The sequence below is a fragment of the Leuresthes tenuis genome, unplaced genomic scaffold (genome assembly GCF_036924035.1).
Source record: "Leuresthes tenuis unplaced genomic scaffold, fLeuTen1.0.hap1 SCAF_6, whole genome shotgun sequence".
Classification (NCBI taxonomy): Eukaryota; Metazoa; Chordata; class Actinopteri; order Atheriniformes; family Atherinopsidae; genus Leuresthes; species Leuresthes tenuis.
Window position 1 is genome coordinate 24,258,702 of NW_027325360.1, and position 18,552 is coordinate 24,277,253.

An 18,552-nucleotide genomic window follows, 5' to 3' on the forward strand; every position below is an offset into this window, starting at 1 on the left:
TAAGTTAGTTAGTCCTGACAGCTGGTGTTGTTGAGTTGTTTATGTTTGTAATAAACCTTTAATGTTGTGTGGTCTATGTTTCAAGTTAAATCAGACAGGCAAACATTACAAAATATCAAATTTATTTAGATTTAGTTTCTTTTTATAAAAGATTGCACATGCACACCCACACAATAATTTGTAACCATCAATATAGGCTGATAATTCTTATCATAAAGCTAGCACACAATTGCAGACTTAACAATATGGTCTTCAAGACACCATGGGGAAAGCTTGCACTGTTTGATTATAAAGTTAAATGTACAAAAAAGGCAGTTTGAAAATCAAGTATAAACATTTAAAAACAATTTTACAAATGGACAAAGTACAAAAAGAACTGCAGTCACTCAAAATGAATAAAAGCAATGTGTGTGGACATGGTCCATGTATAGGAAAAAGATGCTCATCTGTTTACTGTAGGTAACTATGGCTGCTTGGCTGAGAATTGTACAGAAAGAATGTTTTGCATACATTCCTCTTATTTTTCCTTATTTGGCAGTTTCAGTTTAACTCGTGTGTAGAAAATCAGGCTAGATTTTAAAATGCATTGGAGGATGAAATGGAGAACGGGTGCAAGGAAATGAGTGGACGGATTCATTTCACACAAAGTTGGACATCTGCATAAATCCTTTTGGGCAACTTGAAAATACATTGGCTTTCAATTCATTGTACATTCACTACATTAAGGTGTAGATATAGAAATATATTGATATACAGTACTTGTATCCTCCACCAACACAATTTGGGACACTCGACAGGCGATGACAAATTGGCCCGTTCTAACATCTTAGAATTTGGGTCAGCAGGTAGAGAGGCAGCATAGAGGTAGTCTTGTGTTTCAACATTTACTACTATGGAGTCATTAAACCTACAACCTTTGTGACACAAGTGCTGCGTGCTTTGACTGAAACGGTGCAATGACAGGACTGAATTTCAGAAGTCGTTTTTACTGTTGCATATAATTTCTTCGTGGTTTGTTAATCAGATTTGCAGCAGTGTGGTGTAAAGTAAGTGCTTTTATATTCTTCTGTTGTCCCCAAATTTAATATGAAAAGGCCATTTTGACCTTTTCAGGCGTCTCCGTTCTATGTAATTATATTTGTAAGATTAAAAACAGTTTCTTTTTTGATCTTCACAATGGATGATGGACAACATCAACACAGGAGTCTGATGGTACGTATATGACTCTATAGACAACATGAGTCACCCTGCATATCACAAGACAGGAATAACTTCTGCAAATAGTATGTGGGGTAACAGACTATTGAAAGACATGAAACTGCACACTCAACTGGATAAAGTACTAACCACTGTGCGATCATAAGGCAAATACATGAAGGTTTGATCTACCAGGCATTTCCATTGGGGCTGATTTTACTGCAGAGACCCTGTAGTAGATACAGAATGTGCTTGTTATGTAAGTGCCCAACATGTTTGTGAGGGAAATGCATTGCTCTGTCACAGGTGTTGAAGTAGGGCAGAAGAGAAGTTAATTTTGCTAATTTGTTAGTATACTGCATGCTCCAAGTTCCACAATGAGCCCAACATGTTTGCATGCACTCTTGAGGGGTCAGAAGGGAATGTGCTGAAGTAAAGCATGCAGACCTATTTCAATGTGTGTGACTGGCTGTTATGAACCAGCTCAAGTCAAAACACTTGAAATCTTGCATTCGATTCAATATGGACTCCAAGATTTAACTGAGCCCTCTGTGTTTGAGTGACACCCTGGTTCCAGTATACACTAGCCAGAGTCATGTAGTTTAAAAGTGCAAGACTCAACCAAGTGCTAAATGGAGAATGTTCATCCAGAGGTTCAGAGGTAAGTAACTCAGTACTACATTGTCCAACACCAAGAGGTTGTGGGACCGTAATATGAAATGTGTTATTGAAAATATGGAGTTGATATCAATAACAAAATACAAATATTCTAATATATAACAGATGTAAAAGAATAAAGCATTTGCTAAGCTCACAAATGCAACTTCTGCACTGGAATTATATATATATATATTTTTTTTGCCTTTTTTTAAAAATAAAGAAATGGATGACACTCTCCTCAAGTGTGTCAAGAAATTAGTTTACAGCGCCAAGTCTTTGCAATAGTTTCTTCCCTTTGGTGAGAAGTCCCTTTTTCTTTTTGGAGGAGTACATGTCCATTTGGGCCCTGACGGGACTGCGGGGCCCCACGGATGCAGGGCCAGAGCCAGGGATGTGTGGATGCACTGTGGAAGAGGCTGCTCTTCTGGGCGGACCAGATTTTTCCAACGGAACCTAATGGGAGACCCGTAAGGGACAGTTGAGGGTGTTAAAAAGCCAGCTGTCTCTTATACCACAGTCACTACTCCCCTTCTTGTCTTAAGTCCTTTCTCTCTCAGCATGGCCACCATAGCTCTGAATTCTACCCCCTGAATGTTGCTCTGTGCACTCAGGTATAGATGAACACTCCCTCCCTCCAATCCCCATTGCCTGGTAGAGACAGTTTTCTTTCTTTTTAAAAAAAATTAAGCTCCTATAAATAAAACAACACACAATTTAAGCATGACATTAACTAACTTTAACATCAGTGTAAGGTGACAATTTTTCCCAACAGTGACTATCAATGGCAGGGCAGTTTCTCTCACATAAACAGATACATTTGCATTTTGGGGTAAGTGGGGCATATCTATATCACATTCACTTTCCTGCCTGTTAAATACATATATTTACTGATACAACTGGGTTACAGATAGACTACTGGTCACTATTACTTTTCTGTAATCATGAGCTAAAAGGCTTTTAAATTGCACTTTTGGATGAGAGATCAGTACAAATTTAGTGCGTGTGATGTATTTGTACATCAACATAATTTGGACAGCAGAAAATGCGCCAAGTTTTAAAGCAAGACTTTGGTGACTGTTGTGAGAACAAAACATTGTTTTAATGATGATGGAAAAAATAAGAATAAGAAACAAAATGCTGCACTGCCTATTCTAATACACACATACAATGTGTTGTTGCAGCTTGTTTAGGCCAATGTTTTTAATGGAAGTTAAATACTGCTGTGTGGCAGACTTTTCTCACCGAGTCATTTTTCTGCCTCTTTATCATTTGTGCAACTGCCTCATTAACATGGCATTTAGCTAAATGTAGCAATTTCACACTTTCCCACAACATTAGTCATTAGCAGCCGTGCATAAAAGTGAAATAAAAAGGGAAATAAAAGTTGCATAGTCTCACTTCATGAATACTTTTTTGTTTTAATTATTATTTAATTATGATTCACAGGACTAAGCATTAATTTGACGACCAACCCGTTTTGACAGAAATTATCTAATTCCATCACCAAGCAAGCTGTTTTTTTTGTGTATGCTTTTACGGTTTTGCATGGATTTGAAACCTATGCCCAAACGTTTAGGACACAGAGGAAACTGTACAATACCACAGAGTGCAATTAGTTGCAAATGATTTAAGCTTATGTTTAAAATAAAGCAAGACAACACATTAAATGTTCAAAAACAGAAATTAGATAACAGCAAGATGTCTCAGTTTACTACTGTGTGGCATTTCCTCTCATTAAAACAACCAATTGGTGAAGAGTTGAAAGTAAAATGTTTCCCCCCATTATTTAGCTACTAAACAGTTCCAGACCTACTTTGTTGTATTTTTACACCAGAACAAATGAAAGGTCTGGACTGCACACAGTTTAGCACCTGTAAGTCTTTTACTCTGGACTCATGCAGTTAGAATACATAGCAAATGTACTCTGACACTGTTTTGCTGAAATAAGCAGGCCTTCCCTAAAAAAAAAGATATATGATGATCCAGAACTTATATAATGCACAGCATCAACGGTGCCTCAGAGAGGAGCAAATTACGAATACCATGTGCACTAATGCAAGTTGGACGGTCGCCTTCCTCTTAATCTTGGAAGACACCGTGTCCTCCCGGCAGACCACAGGACACTTTTTCGATGCTCCTTAGTACAACTTAAATGAGCTCAGGTTCATGGAAGAACTTTTCAGTATGTTGTTTATGTATGTTTTCTTACTGTTTCTTCTTCTAATTATTTTCATGACAAAGGTTAAACTTTCATTTGTGGATGAAACTTTGTTCAGCAACAGTGGTTTTTATGTCCATGAATTGAATTCCACTACAGAATCAGCAGTTTTTTAGTGCTGCCCGAGGACCCAAAAGATCACAGCCTCTTCTCCATGCAACCTCCTTTTTTCAACATTTTGCTGACATCATATTCTTAAGGTTCAAAACCAGTATCTCACTGTTTCAAAAAGGCATGTGTTAGTGATAATTTCAGTATATTATCGGGTTTAAATGACTTGAAAGTCATCACATTCTGTTTGACACAAGTGTTAGCAGGGCTATTCATTTGAAGTAGTTCTCTTAATATTTGAAGGTAAATGTGCAAGTATAGCCTTTTAGCTTATCATGAGTTACAGCAGGAGACTTATTGCAGGAGACAGACATTGTCATGTACAACACTCAGAGAAACAACTGAAGATACCATACTTCTTGTCTAATGCATTGGCTGGGGTTACTATGCCCTATCAACAAACAGTTTTGAGTGTTTCAGTTAAAACAAAGAGGATCGGTAAAAACACTTAGAGACACAGTAGCACTAAAGGAATGTCATACAAAGTATACTTGCTGCATACCAGAAACTAAGGGTACCCATGTCATCTGCATTAGACGAGGGGAGCGTAATCTTGGTATCCTCAGTTGCTCACTTACGTGACGGAAACAGAGCCTTTAAGGTGTGAAATGAACACTCTTCTTCTGTTTTGCCAAGCAGGTGAAGAAAAGAAATAAAAAAAAACATGGTGATGGCATTTCAATAGTTTGCACTATGACAATGGCAAATTAGAAGACAAGGAAAGAAATATCTGATGACACCTATAAATATTTAAACAATTGCATTATTTGTTAAACACAAAAATAACATCACATATTTACATTTAATAAATAATTCTCTGATGGCAACATAGGTTAAGTGACCTTTGCTTGGTACTTTACAAGAAAGCAATTTACAAAACAAGGCAGATACAAAAGTTGTACTATGCTAGACTTATCTTTATATAAAATTTTCAAGGGTTCATGCATCTGGACTATATACCATGCTAAGCTACAGACTACATAGTTCATCTTTCAGTACAACAAAACTATTTACTCTATTAGAAATTAATTAAGATCAAACACAATATATTCATAAAGCATCTGTCTGAATGATAAATATGCATGTGCAAAAAGTACTGTTTTTTAAGACATGACACACGTAAAAAGTCACAGGAGCATCTGCCCGTCAATATTACTCTCATTGAGAATGCTTTATGAATACAATAAATTCATGTATTAAACAATGCAGAACTTCCCCCTTTCACAGTAGTAAACAATAAAAATAAAAGTACCTCTGTCAAGTTTTATTATTAAAGTTTCTTTTTTCATAGATTTTAAAACATCTATTTATTTACAGTGTAATGCTCTAAAGTACTTTGTACTTAGATCAATGAGACACACGCACAGACACGAAACTAAGGGAGAGAGGGAACAGAAAAAAGTAAATGGATGACAGAGGGCTAGTACTGCGAAGGAGCATGTACCCTTTTGGTCTTTATCCGTGCTGGAGTGTCCTGTGGGTACCGAGATGGTGAATCAGTGAGAAAAACCTCAACATCATCAGGCACTTCTTCTAGAAAGTTGGAAGGAACAAGCCCCTTGTGTCCATTGAGCTCACCCTGTGGAGTACACAAGGACAGTGACACAGTGGAAATGTTGTGTGACAAGATTTTGTTTCTCTGCGTTAATGAGTCAGTTTTAAAACTTATCAGGGATTTCCAATAGATTGAGCCTTTCATTTCTCTAATAATAGCTTCATACTGGACTGTTTAGTCACTAAGGGAACATGAGCTGGGTTTAGATAATTTACTTAACTCACAACATGATGTTGTAAAAGTAAACCTACTCATACTAAATAGTTTGATTACAAAGAGCAATCTAACTTTGTCCAAAATTGGATCTTACAGCTTACAGCTGATAGTCTGTGTAAAAGAGCAGAATTGTGGCAATGTTGGATTTGATAAATTGGTAGATGTAGGGCATGGAAGAATATAGGATGAAGTAAATAACATTGGATCATGTTAATTCATACATATTAATTTGTATTGTAAACATCATGTTTCTCCATTAACTTTACAGAAGAATTAATCAGGACCATTGATGACAGAATCTTCGCAGTGTTTTCTTTTGAATAGAGCTCATATTATTACATCTTTTTGCCTAAAGCAAAAATTTTTTAAATGTTATTGCCACCAACTTGAATTTTTTCTTCTTTGGTTGTCAGATATGCAGTAAAGTCCGAAACCTCTCAGAACGTTAGGAGCTAAGATCAAACAGAACAGTAAAGAACTATTCTAAGCTACGAGAAGAACAAAGAGTGCAACGGAGGATGGCACGGACTCCACCCTGATTTCAACTTGGAACTGGATTTAACATGCAACTGAGACAGCCTACATCAACAGAAGAGCTGTGTGCAAGTGTGGTTGATGATGAGTTAAAGGCGATAAGTTGACAGATAGACAGATGCGCTTACATAGTAAAAGCCATCTTCATCTATTTCACCAAAAACTGCGATGACATCACCGGCACAGAAAGTCAGTTCAGCCTGTCAAAAATGGGAAAAAGGGGAGGGGGGGGACAAATAGGATACATTTGATCTACTTTACTTAAATCACGGTTTACAGCAGTTTCTGTGTCTCAAAAACTTTCCGAGACATTAAATCTAATGGTGATTAATGAGTTTGAAATGCTGTGCTTCCTTCTCCAAATCAATGTGAGGCATCTCAAACACATCAATTCAGTCTCAGAGGATGGACTGTTTCAACAGTAAATGCAGACAGGATTGCAACACATTGGGTACATTGATCTCTCCTATGGGATTCTCAAGACCACACAAACCAAACAGTGTATGTACAATATGTAGGAGTAAGGTCGACACAAAAGACCAAATTGAGGGAGGATGCTGGCTCAGGCAATACAAGGGGAGCACCAAAGACAGAGGGCCATAACCTGTCATCTGAAGCCCACCTCCTTCTTTGCACTCCAACAAACGAGGGATGAAACACACACAGAGAAAACAGTACTATACCCTCCTCACCCTCACTCACCTCCTCATTGAGTCTGTTGCCTTCATACTGTGTCGGCGGCAGTGCCAATAGAAAGGTGAGAGCAAGTGAAACCAAGGGGGAAGGGCCAAAGAAAACAGCACGGGAGAGTACTTTCAATCCTCTAGCCACATATTGCCAAAATAATTCCTTATTCAACCTCAACTGTACATGTAATGACCTTGATTGGATTTGAAGGAAAATTTAAAAATGACCTTGTCGAGAGTTACACAAAAAGACTGAAACCACTCTGTCTATTAAAGACGACACTGCAGCCAGAAGACACTTGATTGCTGCTGATTAGCTATATTGAGCATATATAATCAAAACTGGGATAAAATGTGAGCCATAACTCAGGGAGAAGTGTATGAAACTGCTGTTTGTCTGTTTGTCTGCAAGCTGACAGAGAAACCATTGGACCGAGTCTAATGAAACTCAGGCATGAGCAAAGGAAGAAAGTTAGAATTTTGTGGAGATCCAAATGTCTTCTTCTAAAACTGAAATAGTAAGTGAAAGTTTATTTATATAGCATCTATCACAGACAACTGTCACATAAAAGGTAAATTCAGTAAAATATACAATGACATGTAATACATAAAACAAAAATACAAAACAGTCATAAAAGCCGAAGTCAAACCAAAAGCTTCTTTAGGGCAATGGCTTTGGCACAAGAAGAGCTCTCAGAGTGCCATTCAACGTTTAATTAGTTTAGAATTTAGTTAGCCATAAAGTAAAAGTAAACAGAAAAACATGACAGTGGCATTAATCTTCTAATGTAACTTGGCAACAGTGATTGTGTTTTCCAAATAAACAAAAAATTTCTTCAAATTCTGCATTCTTGAGAAGTACAAATAAGAATTTCTCATCTCGCTCAAACCAGTTTGCAATTTGAATGCTCTTCTTGTGTTTGGTAATATACTGATTCTTACAGAGTGGTTTGTTCAAAGTAAAAGCCAGAACTATTGAAGATCCTTACCTCAACATCAACGTTGGGGGAGCTCTCTCGAGGGTCATAGTCATACAGGGCCACCATTCTCCGCGTTGACATCGGATGCTGACGACCGCTCCGCCTGTTTCTTTCTGAAAAGACGTGAAGTAACAAAATTCAGAGACAAAAACTAGAGTGATTTGTGTTAAGAAATTAAAAATCTCAGTCAAAATATGACAAGAAGTGAGGACGCAAAGTCTGTGAATTTACAATGAGATATTCTGTCCTTCGATGAAAACTGAGTCCATGGTATTAGTTAGGAACGGCATAGTATACAGCAAATAGAAAGTAAAAGTAACTAAAAGTACAAAAAAGCAAAGCAGAGAGCAGAGAAGCATTTTAGTGCAAACAGACCTCTCTTTGACTTTCTGGACCTGCGATTTATTGAGCGGCCATCTTTGAAACGGTCGCAGTTCACTTTACAGGAAAGCAGAAAAACAGAATAAAGTGGGAGGAGTAAAGTAAAGGAGAAGCAAGTCAGTAAAAGACAGCTCAGAACAGCATTAAGTTAGCCAAAAGGAAGCAACAAAAAAAAAAGTAAAGCAAGTTGGACAAAAATGATGTCACACCTAATTTCTCCACGGGAGTGTTCAGAGGAAGGAAGCCCTGTTTGAGGAGCTGGTCCATCATTTCATCATCCTCTGTTTGGATCTCAGAGACCATGTTACAGGGGATCAGACCCACTCTGTCCCGGATCTGTGCCCTGTAGAATCCATCAGTATCCTTATTCCCAAACACCTAAAAAAAAACAAGACTATCAGTATGATATTCTGCTACAAAGGTCAGAAAACCTACAGACTGGGACTGCTACAAGTTAAATGAGATTATAAGCAATTGTCAAACATATCGCTAACGACAATTAATCAGAGAATATTTAAAAAGCTAAAAGATTAATGAAGAAAGTTCCAGAGATCTTCTTAATCATATGAATCATTTATCTGCCTTAGCACTGTCAGGACAGAAGACACCACCTTAATAATCTGGCCCTCCTTGAATGGCAGCTCCTCATCAGCAGCATCCGGGTTGGGAGACATGGACAGGGGGTCATAGTCAAACAGAGCTACAAACACACGGGTCAGGTCCTCTGGCTCCGATTCCTCAAAATAATCCGGAGATCGCCGTCCCCGCCCGTGTCTGCGTCCGCCATAACCGTCTGAAACATAGAGGAGGCCTCTGCTGCTACTACCAGCCTTATACAGCCACGCTGGCTGTAAAGGCAATGAGAGCAGAAGGTGTCTCTTTGTTACAGCTGACAGGGGAGAGGGTGATGAGATACATGTGTGAAAAAAGAGCCAGAGGTCAAACGGCATGTTACATTTTTAGTTTGTATCTTTTCTTTTTATTTGGAATAAAGAAAATGCTGTTGTTTTCACTCACCAATAAATGCCTTTATATACATATTTGTAAGATAGCAAGGTTCTTTGTTCACACATCTCTGCCTGCTGGCATGTCAGTTACAAAATATCACAAAGCACAGCACAACACGGAAAGGAAACACTTGTCAAGCGGTTTTTGAGGTGCAAGGGAACCTGAATGACAGTGCACATCAAGAGGACACAAGTAACACTGCACTACTTTTCATTGCTGTTTCACTGCCTTATCTCACAGAGGCTGATTAACATGCATGCTTTCCCAGAATTATACTTGGCAAAGAGAGCATTCCTACATCAAATGCAGGTGTAGTGTCATGCGTTAAAGCCACATCTGGAAGCAATGTGCAGCAGAAAAGGGCAAACAAGGCACGTTCCGATGGATGATAACATATCAAATGCCCCGGTGGTTCCTGGTAACGCAGATATCAGGGACAGTGAGGGGGAAGGGATGAACCTGATATCAGTTCCCCATGCTTTTCATGGATCACCATGTTAAATGTTTAAATGGCAGATTTTAAGTCTGAAACAAAGCTCAGATACTGAAACAACGGCTAAGTTAGTAACTGAGATATGTTGTTGGAAGATGTCATATAACCTAAGTTTTTCATGACAGCAGAGTTAATGAATGTGCAACCGATACCATCAAGGCAAGAATGCGTCAATTCATCGAGTAAAGTTTCTTTCCTTCTCACTTTTTTTGTAAATGGGTCATGCAAAATTAACAAAGGAAACTGTCTACTGTCTCATAAAGGCGAGAGGAGAAGGAAAAGAGGACGGTTGTGGAAAAGGTAAGGGAAATAAGGGTGGGCTAAACTGCAGTTGGGTGGAGAGTGGCCTGATTATGAAGGGTGAATGGGAAGAGTGGGTGGTTTGGGGTTTATTGGGATTGAAGGTATAGGAGTACATACAAGGAAGGGATATTCATTCTCCAGCAACGGAAAAAGAGGTCAGTCTTGTCTTCTCAGTCAGCTTTTTTTCAGGTAAGCTAAGCTAAACTTAAAACAGCTAACTGTCCAGCACAGAACAAAGACCACCATGATATTACTGCATGTTTCCAAGAAGGGTTCTTGGCCTTTTCTGGAATTGTCAAGTTGAACTGTCATCTTGGAGAGAAGCTGCACCACATACCATATTGATCCTCTGAGGGCAAAGATCGCCATATCCTGCGCCGAGCTACACTGCCATAGTAAACATCCTCCTTGACAGGTGAGAGGTTCCCCTCACTCCCCTCACTGTTACTGTCCATGGTGATCTCTACAGAAGACACCAATCACAACGTTACGGTCAGAGATCCCCCGCACACACACTCTGCTCTACCCCCATGGCCCATTCACTCATGCTGAGACAGTAGGATGATGAGGTTGCCCTGAGGTGTGAGGTGCACAAGGCAACAGGTTTCACTCTGGAGTCTCTGGGTGTAAAACAGCAATGTTGCACTGTTGCAAGGAGGTCAAATTGGGTGGTTGTGTAAACATGTTAACCCACAGTAAACACTGGTATAGGGAGTGTGTCTGGGATAACTTTCCTGCAAAACTGCACATGAACATTTTGCGAATCCAGCACATGAGGATGGACAGCTACAGGGTGCGCGGACACCCCACAATAGGACCTATGTGGTTGTAAAAAGCTCTATGGGAAAGATGTACAGCTTGGCTGATGTGGGTAAGAGAAACATGGTATATATAGCACAAACATCAGTGGCCCTGCAGGTGGAGATCCTCATGTGGTGACCTCACTAACCAATGGATGGGATGGGTCGTCGCTGAGGAGGGGTGCCGATGTGAACCGGCCTCCTCCCTGAATGGTCCAGACGATCAGGGCTTCCGTGTGATGGTAAGTTTCCAATGATCTTTAGAGTAAAAAACAACAAATAAGATATTACAAAAACAAACTGCATGCAATGTGAAGACATGTAAACATTTAAAAACATTTCAAAAGAATCCCACAATCCTGTAAGACAACTGAAACACCATAAGAGCAAATGATGTGGTTTCCATTTGTCCTTAGGAAGGCAAAATAATGATAATTGAAAAAAATTATAAAGAAACACCACAAACTATCAAAACAACTAAATCAAAGAAACCCCCAACACAACAACATGGATTTGGGTTCAGAAGGGGTTCCATGTCTAGCTAAAGACCATTTGTATGATTTGTTTTGTTCTGTGCATGTCAGCTCCTCAGTGAGAAAAGGAAGCAAATGCCGGCACAAAAGACAGACAAGATGAATAAAGAATAGATCGACAGAGCAGCTGAGAGAAAGAAGAGTAAAGGTAGAGAGTGAGTGTGATTGTAAATGAATAAAAATGTTGTTTAATGGGCAAAGCCATTATAGCTTCAGCCCAGGGCAGTTGGCATTTTAACAATCACAACACATGATAGATAAAAAAATGATGATTAAAAAACATTTTTTTGTTCTTTTTTTCCTGAAACAAGCAAGAGATGATGTGTATGGGCAGATGACCTAAATTAAACTCTGAAGGGAGCATAAGTCTTGATTCAGTCTTTTTTGTATTGAAGGCAATGAGGGGCAAGATATGCTGACATAAAGCTTCAAGTGCATGGTGGAGCACTATGGCTGCAACTCTAGTTGGGGAGACATGAACAGCAACATATGGAGGCGGCAGCTTACAGAAAGAAGGCACCGGTAGATAAGAAAAGACTGGGGCAGCATGTGTCCATGCATTGCACAGAGACTGTCCTTTAAATGGAGCCTTTCCCCTTAAAGACATGAGAAGTCAAAACTTTTTTAAATGGCCTTTAGGTATTTAACACTTTACTTAAAAATCCACCTAGCATTCTGAATACAAGCAAAGTAATTCACACAAAACAGGAAATCAAATGAGACCAACCATGAACATGAAATCTTGTTAAGAATGAGGGAAAAAAAAGCCAAATGAAAGGAAAGGGGTTGTCATAATAATAATAAAAAAAAACAGATATCAAGAAATAATGGCTGCTGCTTGCTGATGGAAAATACATCAGAAAGTCTGAATCACACACCAGCAGCTGGTCCCGGTTGAGCCTGGACAAAGACTGGGCCCTAGCCTCCCTGTGGGGACTGTAATAGACCCTGTCCAGCTCGTTCAGCCTGCCCTCGCTCAGGGCCCCTTCCCTGGAGTAGTTTCGTGACCCGACTTCCCGACCAGGCCCAAAGTGCTCCCTGTTCCTAAAGTCACCTGTGTGTACCAACTGGGCTGCAGTCACTGGGATGTCAGAGAATTCCTCCTCCACACTGCACTGGCGCGTCAGAGTTCTTTTACGGCCCATAGCCAGCGCCCGCCTTTCTACCGGGCCCTCACAGTGGATGATCCGCACAGGCCCACGCACGGGGCTCCTATGAGCATAGTACCCACGATGACCCCGTCCTAGAGAGCCCTCTTCCTCACTGCCACAGTCTAAACCACTGTCAGGACTCTTGGTGTTTTGCCGATTGGGCCGCCCAAAGTTGCGCTCGTCTGCATTGTAGCCAAAGCGGCTGTCAGTGAAGCGAGGGGAGGAACGTTGGCGCTGCAGGCGGGAGGTTTTGTTGGTGGGAAGATTGTTTCGCATGTGAGTGTCCTGGGGATACATCCTCCGCTGAGTGTGTGGCGTTCCTGGCCGCCCGCCCTCTTCAAAGCTCAGGCGCTGGCCCATGCTGTCCACGCTGTCAGACTCTTCCTCAGCCACCTCTGGGATGCTGTGGAGACGCTTGCTGCGGAGCGACCTTTGTTTCACCACTTCCCTCTGGAGATCCCAACAGTCTCTTTCCTCAGCTAAGTCCTGACGCTTGTAATAAGCCTATGTCATCACCAGTAGGCAATGTTCAACAATTTCACAGTTCATTGAGAGTCAGTTCAATTCAAAAGGTTCAGTTTAGATTTTTGTGAAGAGTTTGAAAGGTTTTTCGAAGGTTTTAGAACAGGCAGGAAACAACACAGTAAGTGAATAGAATAAATGGGGGGAAAAAGACAAAATAAAGACAGAATTAGTTATTTGTGGCAATGTAGTAAGACATGCAGTCTCATTCCGTGAAGAGGAAATGGCATGCTCTGAACAGGAATCTGTCGAGTCTCAATGAAGGAGTGATGTCTTACAACCAGGACACCAACAAAAAACTCTGAAAATGTTTTTAAAAAATAGATAAATGCGACAGGCTATGTGCCACAAGTAAGAGGTAAATAAAAACAAAAATGAGGATGAAATTAAAAGAAAAGAAAAGTCTTTAAAAAGCCACAAATGAATCGTGCAAAGACAATCGAAAGAGTAGGAGTCAGCAACTAACATTCTGAAAATAAGAGAACTTTCTTCTTTTCACTACAGTGACAGATCGGCAGATTTTCAATCCACATTTTCCCAATGACAAACTAAATGAAGACAGAATCACATGCCAATAATGGTAACATTAAAATCAAACATTAGGACACGACAGACTTAAACAAAAGTGAATATTTCCATTTAAGTACTCACTTAAATGAGATTCCCATATGCACTTGATATGCCATGACCCTTTGATCCAGTACAGTATATTCACATTTGCACTTCAATTTCATCTTCTAATATTTCACTGTAACACTTGTAATGCTACTCTATTACAGTATCAACAGCATCAAAATGCAAAGCAAACCAGTATTTAACAGCCTTATACTCTCACATGCATTTCATACAGTTGTGTATACACAGCTGTGAGTTCAGCCTGGAATGAGTAAAGCAGTGCAGGAGGGGAGAGTGAAGGATAACATGAGGCGAGTTCAGCAAGGAAAAGCCATAGATTGGCCTGGATGTGGAGCGTGTGAGAGACAGTGGGTACCTCTGCAGGTGGCAGGTCCAGCCCTTCCTAAACCCCTGTCTCTCCTCACCTAATTACAACAGACAGAAGATGGGCAGTTAAGTTTGTACCTTAAGAGTGTTGTGAGAGTTGATACTCCGCCTGCGGCCTTCTTCCAACTGCATTTCGGAGTAAAGATCTTCCTCATCCTCCTCGATTATATCGGACAGGTCAGAGCCCCGGCTGCTTTCTGTGTGGTAATCCTCACTGTGGCCATAGTGGTGATGATGGTGCTAAAGAAAACACAAGAAAGTTTCTTTCTTTCTTTTTTTTAAGGTTAGATTATACAACACAGACTTGCTGGGGCCAACCATATTACCTAAAGACTCAAAGTTTATGAACCTGTACGTTTTTCCAGATTTTTGTATAAATATAAACTAAAGAACAAAAGATTTTACATAAGTCCTCAAATCTGTAGAATATGTACTAAATGACGTATTTATTGAGGCAACATCCAACGTCCTCGTAACACGACATACACATGCACTAATAGGCTGAGCACAGTTTGTGATGTCTGTGAAGTACCTGTCTGCCCAACTCTGAGCCTCTGAGGAATTCATCCACCGAGGCTCCTCTTCTTCTGGCATGAGGAGAGTCATAGCCATCCTCCTCCTCATCAGAGTTGAGTGTATGCAAGACATTACCTCGCTCACTAAAGATATTCCTTTTCTCAACCTGCCAAAAAAAAAATGTTTTGGATTCCAGTTTGGAACCGCAAGAATTGATTTAAAAAAACAAGTGAAAATGAGCAAAAATATTTACTTTTGCAAACACACTAATAAAGTTTCATGGATTTTTCATGGTGTCGTTTGCAAAAATATAAAAGAAGCAGTTCTGTCTTGAAACCTACACGTCTTATGTTAACTTTGTAAAACAGAAACGGTTGAAACTATCTTATTATTCCAACTCATATTCCCATTTACTTGATGAAAAATATTGATTTCTAGGGGCAGTTCTAAGGTGTATCACATGTTAAGATGCTGTTAAACTCTTGCATACCCGATTAGCCTCAGCAAATGCTCTCTGGGCAGCTTCCCTGGCCATGGCCTTGGCGATAGTGTTGGAAATGGGGACTCCCTGAGGCTGTGGCAGGATCCTCTGAGGAGAGGGTGATCGCCGTGGCGGGTAGTGTGGTGGCTCTAGGTTCTGTCCGTGCATGGGAGGCAGCGGAGAGGGCGACCGCTCCCAGGGCTGGGCTGGGCGTGGGCCCACATCATGCTCTTTGGTTTCCGGCTCTCTGGCACTTAACAAGGGTTTTGACTTGGGTATGGAGTGATGCTGAAAGTGAGACTGAGGATGAGGAGGAGGGTGTCGGATGGGCTGTGAGTGTGGTTGTGCATGTGGTAGTGTGTGAGGCTGTGCTCGAGGCAGAGGCTGCACTTGGGGCTGAGGGTGATTTGGGGGATATGTTGATGGGTAAGGAGGGTGAGTTTGAGAGTGTGCTGGAAGAGACTGCGACACTGGTTGGGGCATAGAATGGGGAGGTGCAGTGGCTCTGTGGGAGAGGCGGGGAGAGCCCAAGAGATTGTGCGGGATGATGGCCACAGGCGAGTCCTGGGACTCTCCTTGGGTTGATAATGTCCTTACAATGACTTCTCTGGCCTCCAGACCCTGAATCCTGTTTAACTCCACGGTCACATAGTCTGCTGTTGGGTACAAGACCTCTGCTATCTGCATTCACAAAAGAACCAAATAGTTTTGATTGCCGGGTAAATCAGAGGAAACAGTAGTCACATACATTCAGTGTGTAGCTCTACCTGTACATAAACAAAGACGTTTGCATCATTTGGAGTTCTGATGCAGTACCATGACTGTAAAGAAATACCCAGAAATAATGGCCGTATGTAAATCTGAAGCATCCCAGACATTGTTCTTTAAAGAGTTTCAGCGGAAGACCTTCACCAGTAAGAGCAGAGTTTTCTACCTGGTGAGTGCTTTGAAGTGTATGTGTCAGTCAGGGACTGAGGACAGCTGCAGGATTAGAGCTGCATTTCTGATTTTTCCTTATCCAGATTTCTACCTATCCTCTCTTTACTTATACTGACTACACAATGCCTGTGAAGAGTATAATCCAAATACTTGTTCTTACTCGTATCCAGCCTTTTAGAGAAGTAATATCAAAGTTAACAGTAGACGTAAATGAATGCGTACAGCAAAGCAAAAACTGTCAAAAAGGGATACAGTGGATAATCTTGTCACATATCTTTTTGGGAACAAATTTCTCTTTTTCTTGTTCCTCAAGACTGGATATCAGTATTTAGTTATTTTCTCCAGAAGGTGGCAATAGAGTACTGCTCAGAAGTAACAATTAGGGAAGGCAAATCTATACTGAACTGTAAGCCTCAAAATAAAAAAAAAAGGGGGAAAAAAATCAACAAACGTTTGGTACCTTTTGTCCCTTTGTGCATACAGCATAGCCAATTACACTGGCCCCATTGGAGGTTCCTGAAGGTGTCAGGGTTGGTGGCTTCCATCTGACCTGCAGAACCCCTGGAGTTTGACCACACTGGACCTGCACCTCCTGAGGAGGATGAGGAGGTCCTGAGTAGCAAAACACACACCATGGATGAGGATAAAAAGAAAGACAGTTTAACCGTATCACAAGCTTTACTGCCAATTTATTACTAAAATAATGGTGCTGACCTTGGGGATTTGGACCTCTGGCACTAATTGTCTATTTTATCATGGCATTATATAAAGGATATTGTTATTCAAGTAGACTAACGCTAAAGTGCTTTTAGCAGCACCATGATACAATATAAATATAAATTCTTATCATATTCAGTATAGTACATAATTGAATAATTGTTTATATTTATTCACATGCATGCATTTTTATTCATATCAGGGGGAAGGTGTCACATTGGCTGAAAAACCCAAGTTTGCCAACATTCAGCCATCAGTGTTTCCACAGCAATATCCCGTTGCCAGATTCTTGCTGTCAATTTTCTATGAAGCATCAGAAAAACACAGTTTGCTTTTTGCACAATCTGTCACTGCTGTCTGCATACTAAACAACAAACCCATCTGTGCTGTGCTGCTGCTCACCTGGAGTCATATAGGGAGCAGATTCAGTCAGCAGTATCTGCAGCCAGCAACGTGCAGCTGTGTGAGTGTCTGAGAATCTACATCAACACATTTTTAATCACATTTCTGGCCTGCTTATCAAAAGCAGACAACGCAGTTTGGACTCTTCATTCAGCAGTGGCTGTATGGAGTCCTTTCCTCTAGTCAGTTTCTAACCCTGTCATAAAGCTGTCATAAACAGCAACTTCTCTTCAAACTGAAGTGGGTGTTTAATGGATATTTCCCTGTTGCTTTCATTAATTCTTGAAGCAAATGGCAGACACAGATTTGCAGGCAGCAAATTCGCAGCGGCTCTTTGGGACTAATATTGACTAAAATGTTGTATCACTAAGGACTAATGAAGTGACTTGTCTTAAGAACAAATGCTAAGTGCTAAAGCCTGTTAAAGCGTTTCCACACAGTGTCGTCTTTATTGAAAACAGTTATCTGCCACCCATACTGAAACTATTTCAGGCACCTCTAATTAACATGTCCAATAGATAGATCATTTAATGAACTCTCAGCGTGTGGCCACATCAGCTGCCAATCGAAAAAATGTCAATTCAAACTTCAATCCTCATTGTCTCTCTGTCCTCTGTTCTCTTACGTTTTTCATTACTTGAGCTCATCATTTATCTACACTCACAACTGACAAATAACACTGTGCCTAAACATTTACATTGCAGTTACATTGTGCCATAATTGTAGTTGTTTCTGAAGGATATCCCTTTTATTGCTCTGTCTCTAAATAATTTTTTATGGTGAAACAGTCAGGCGGTGAGATTGTAAGGAAACAAAAAGCCTTGTGGGAGAAGAAGACCTAGAGATTTACTATTTCTACTAATTTAGGTATGGGAAACTCTTATTTCCAGTACTGTGTAGCTCTTTTCTCTGGATACTTCCTGGATGTTTTTTCATTGCACTTTTTTGTTCATACATGTGTCCTATCACAGTAAAACATAAATACACTTTGAAAGCTATCTAATCTGTCTGGGGAGCAGTTAAATATCTAAGATGTTTGCCAGGTTTGCAATGTGCTTTAAGCATGAGTATTCAAACAGAATTCTGTGTAGGTTATGAATTCTCAGCTTCAGTTGAGTAATGGAAACTGTAAGTGAAACTGGGATTT

At 40.3% G+C, this 18,552-nt stretch overlaps 1 protein-coding gene across 9 annotated transcripts in view; it reads right to left on the reverse strand.

The window, feature by feature from the left end:
- Nucleotides 1-159: 159 nt before the first annotated feature.
- The window catches only part of rimbp2b (RIMS binding protein 2b), a 65,706-nt gene continuing 47,313 nt past the window's right edge, over nt 160-18,552 (reverse strand). For 3 of the 9 annotated variants that reach the window (XM_072388361.1, XM_072388360.1, XM_072388358.1), the window contains 13 exons: nt 16,747-16,898; nt 15,357-16,028; nt 14,883-15,032; nt 14,429-14,590; nt 12,554-13,330; nt 11,292-11,400; nt 9,150-9,331; nt 8,748-8,916; nt 8,533-8,595; nt 8,167-8,270; nt 6,620-6,691; nt 5,631-5,765; nt 2,220-4,809 (listed from right to left, as the gene is read on the reverse strand). In XM_072388361.1, coding sequence (XP_072244462.1) covers nt 4,783-4,809; nt 5,631-5,765; nt 6,620-6,691; nt 8,167-8,270; nt 8,533-8,595; nt 8,748-8,916; nt 9,150-9,331; nt 11,292-11,400; nt 12,554-13,330; nt 14,429-14,590; nt 14,883-15,032; nt 15,357-16,028; nt 16,747-16,898 — 2,774 coding nt within the window. In that variant the 3' untranslated portion in view covers nt 2,220-4,782. Of the gene's footprint in view, nt 4,810-5,630; nt 5,766-6,619; nt 6,692-8,166; nt 8,271-8,532; nt 8,596-8,747; nt 8,917-9,149; nt 9,332-10,679; nt 10,806-11,291; nt 11,401-12,553; nt 13,331-14,428; nt 14,591-14,882; nt 15,033-15,356; nt 16,029-16,746; nt 16,899-18,552 lie in introns of all 9 variants that reach the window. The other 6 variants (XM_072388365.1, XM_072388363.1, XM_072388364.1 and 3 more) reach the window with 5 other exon arrangements.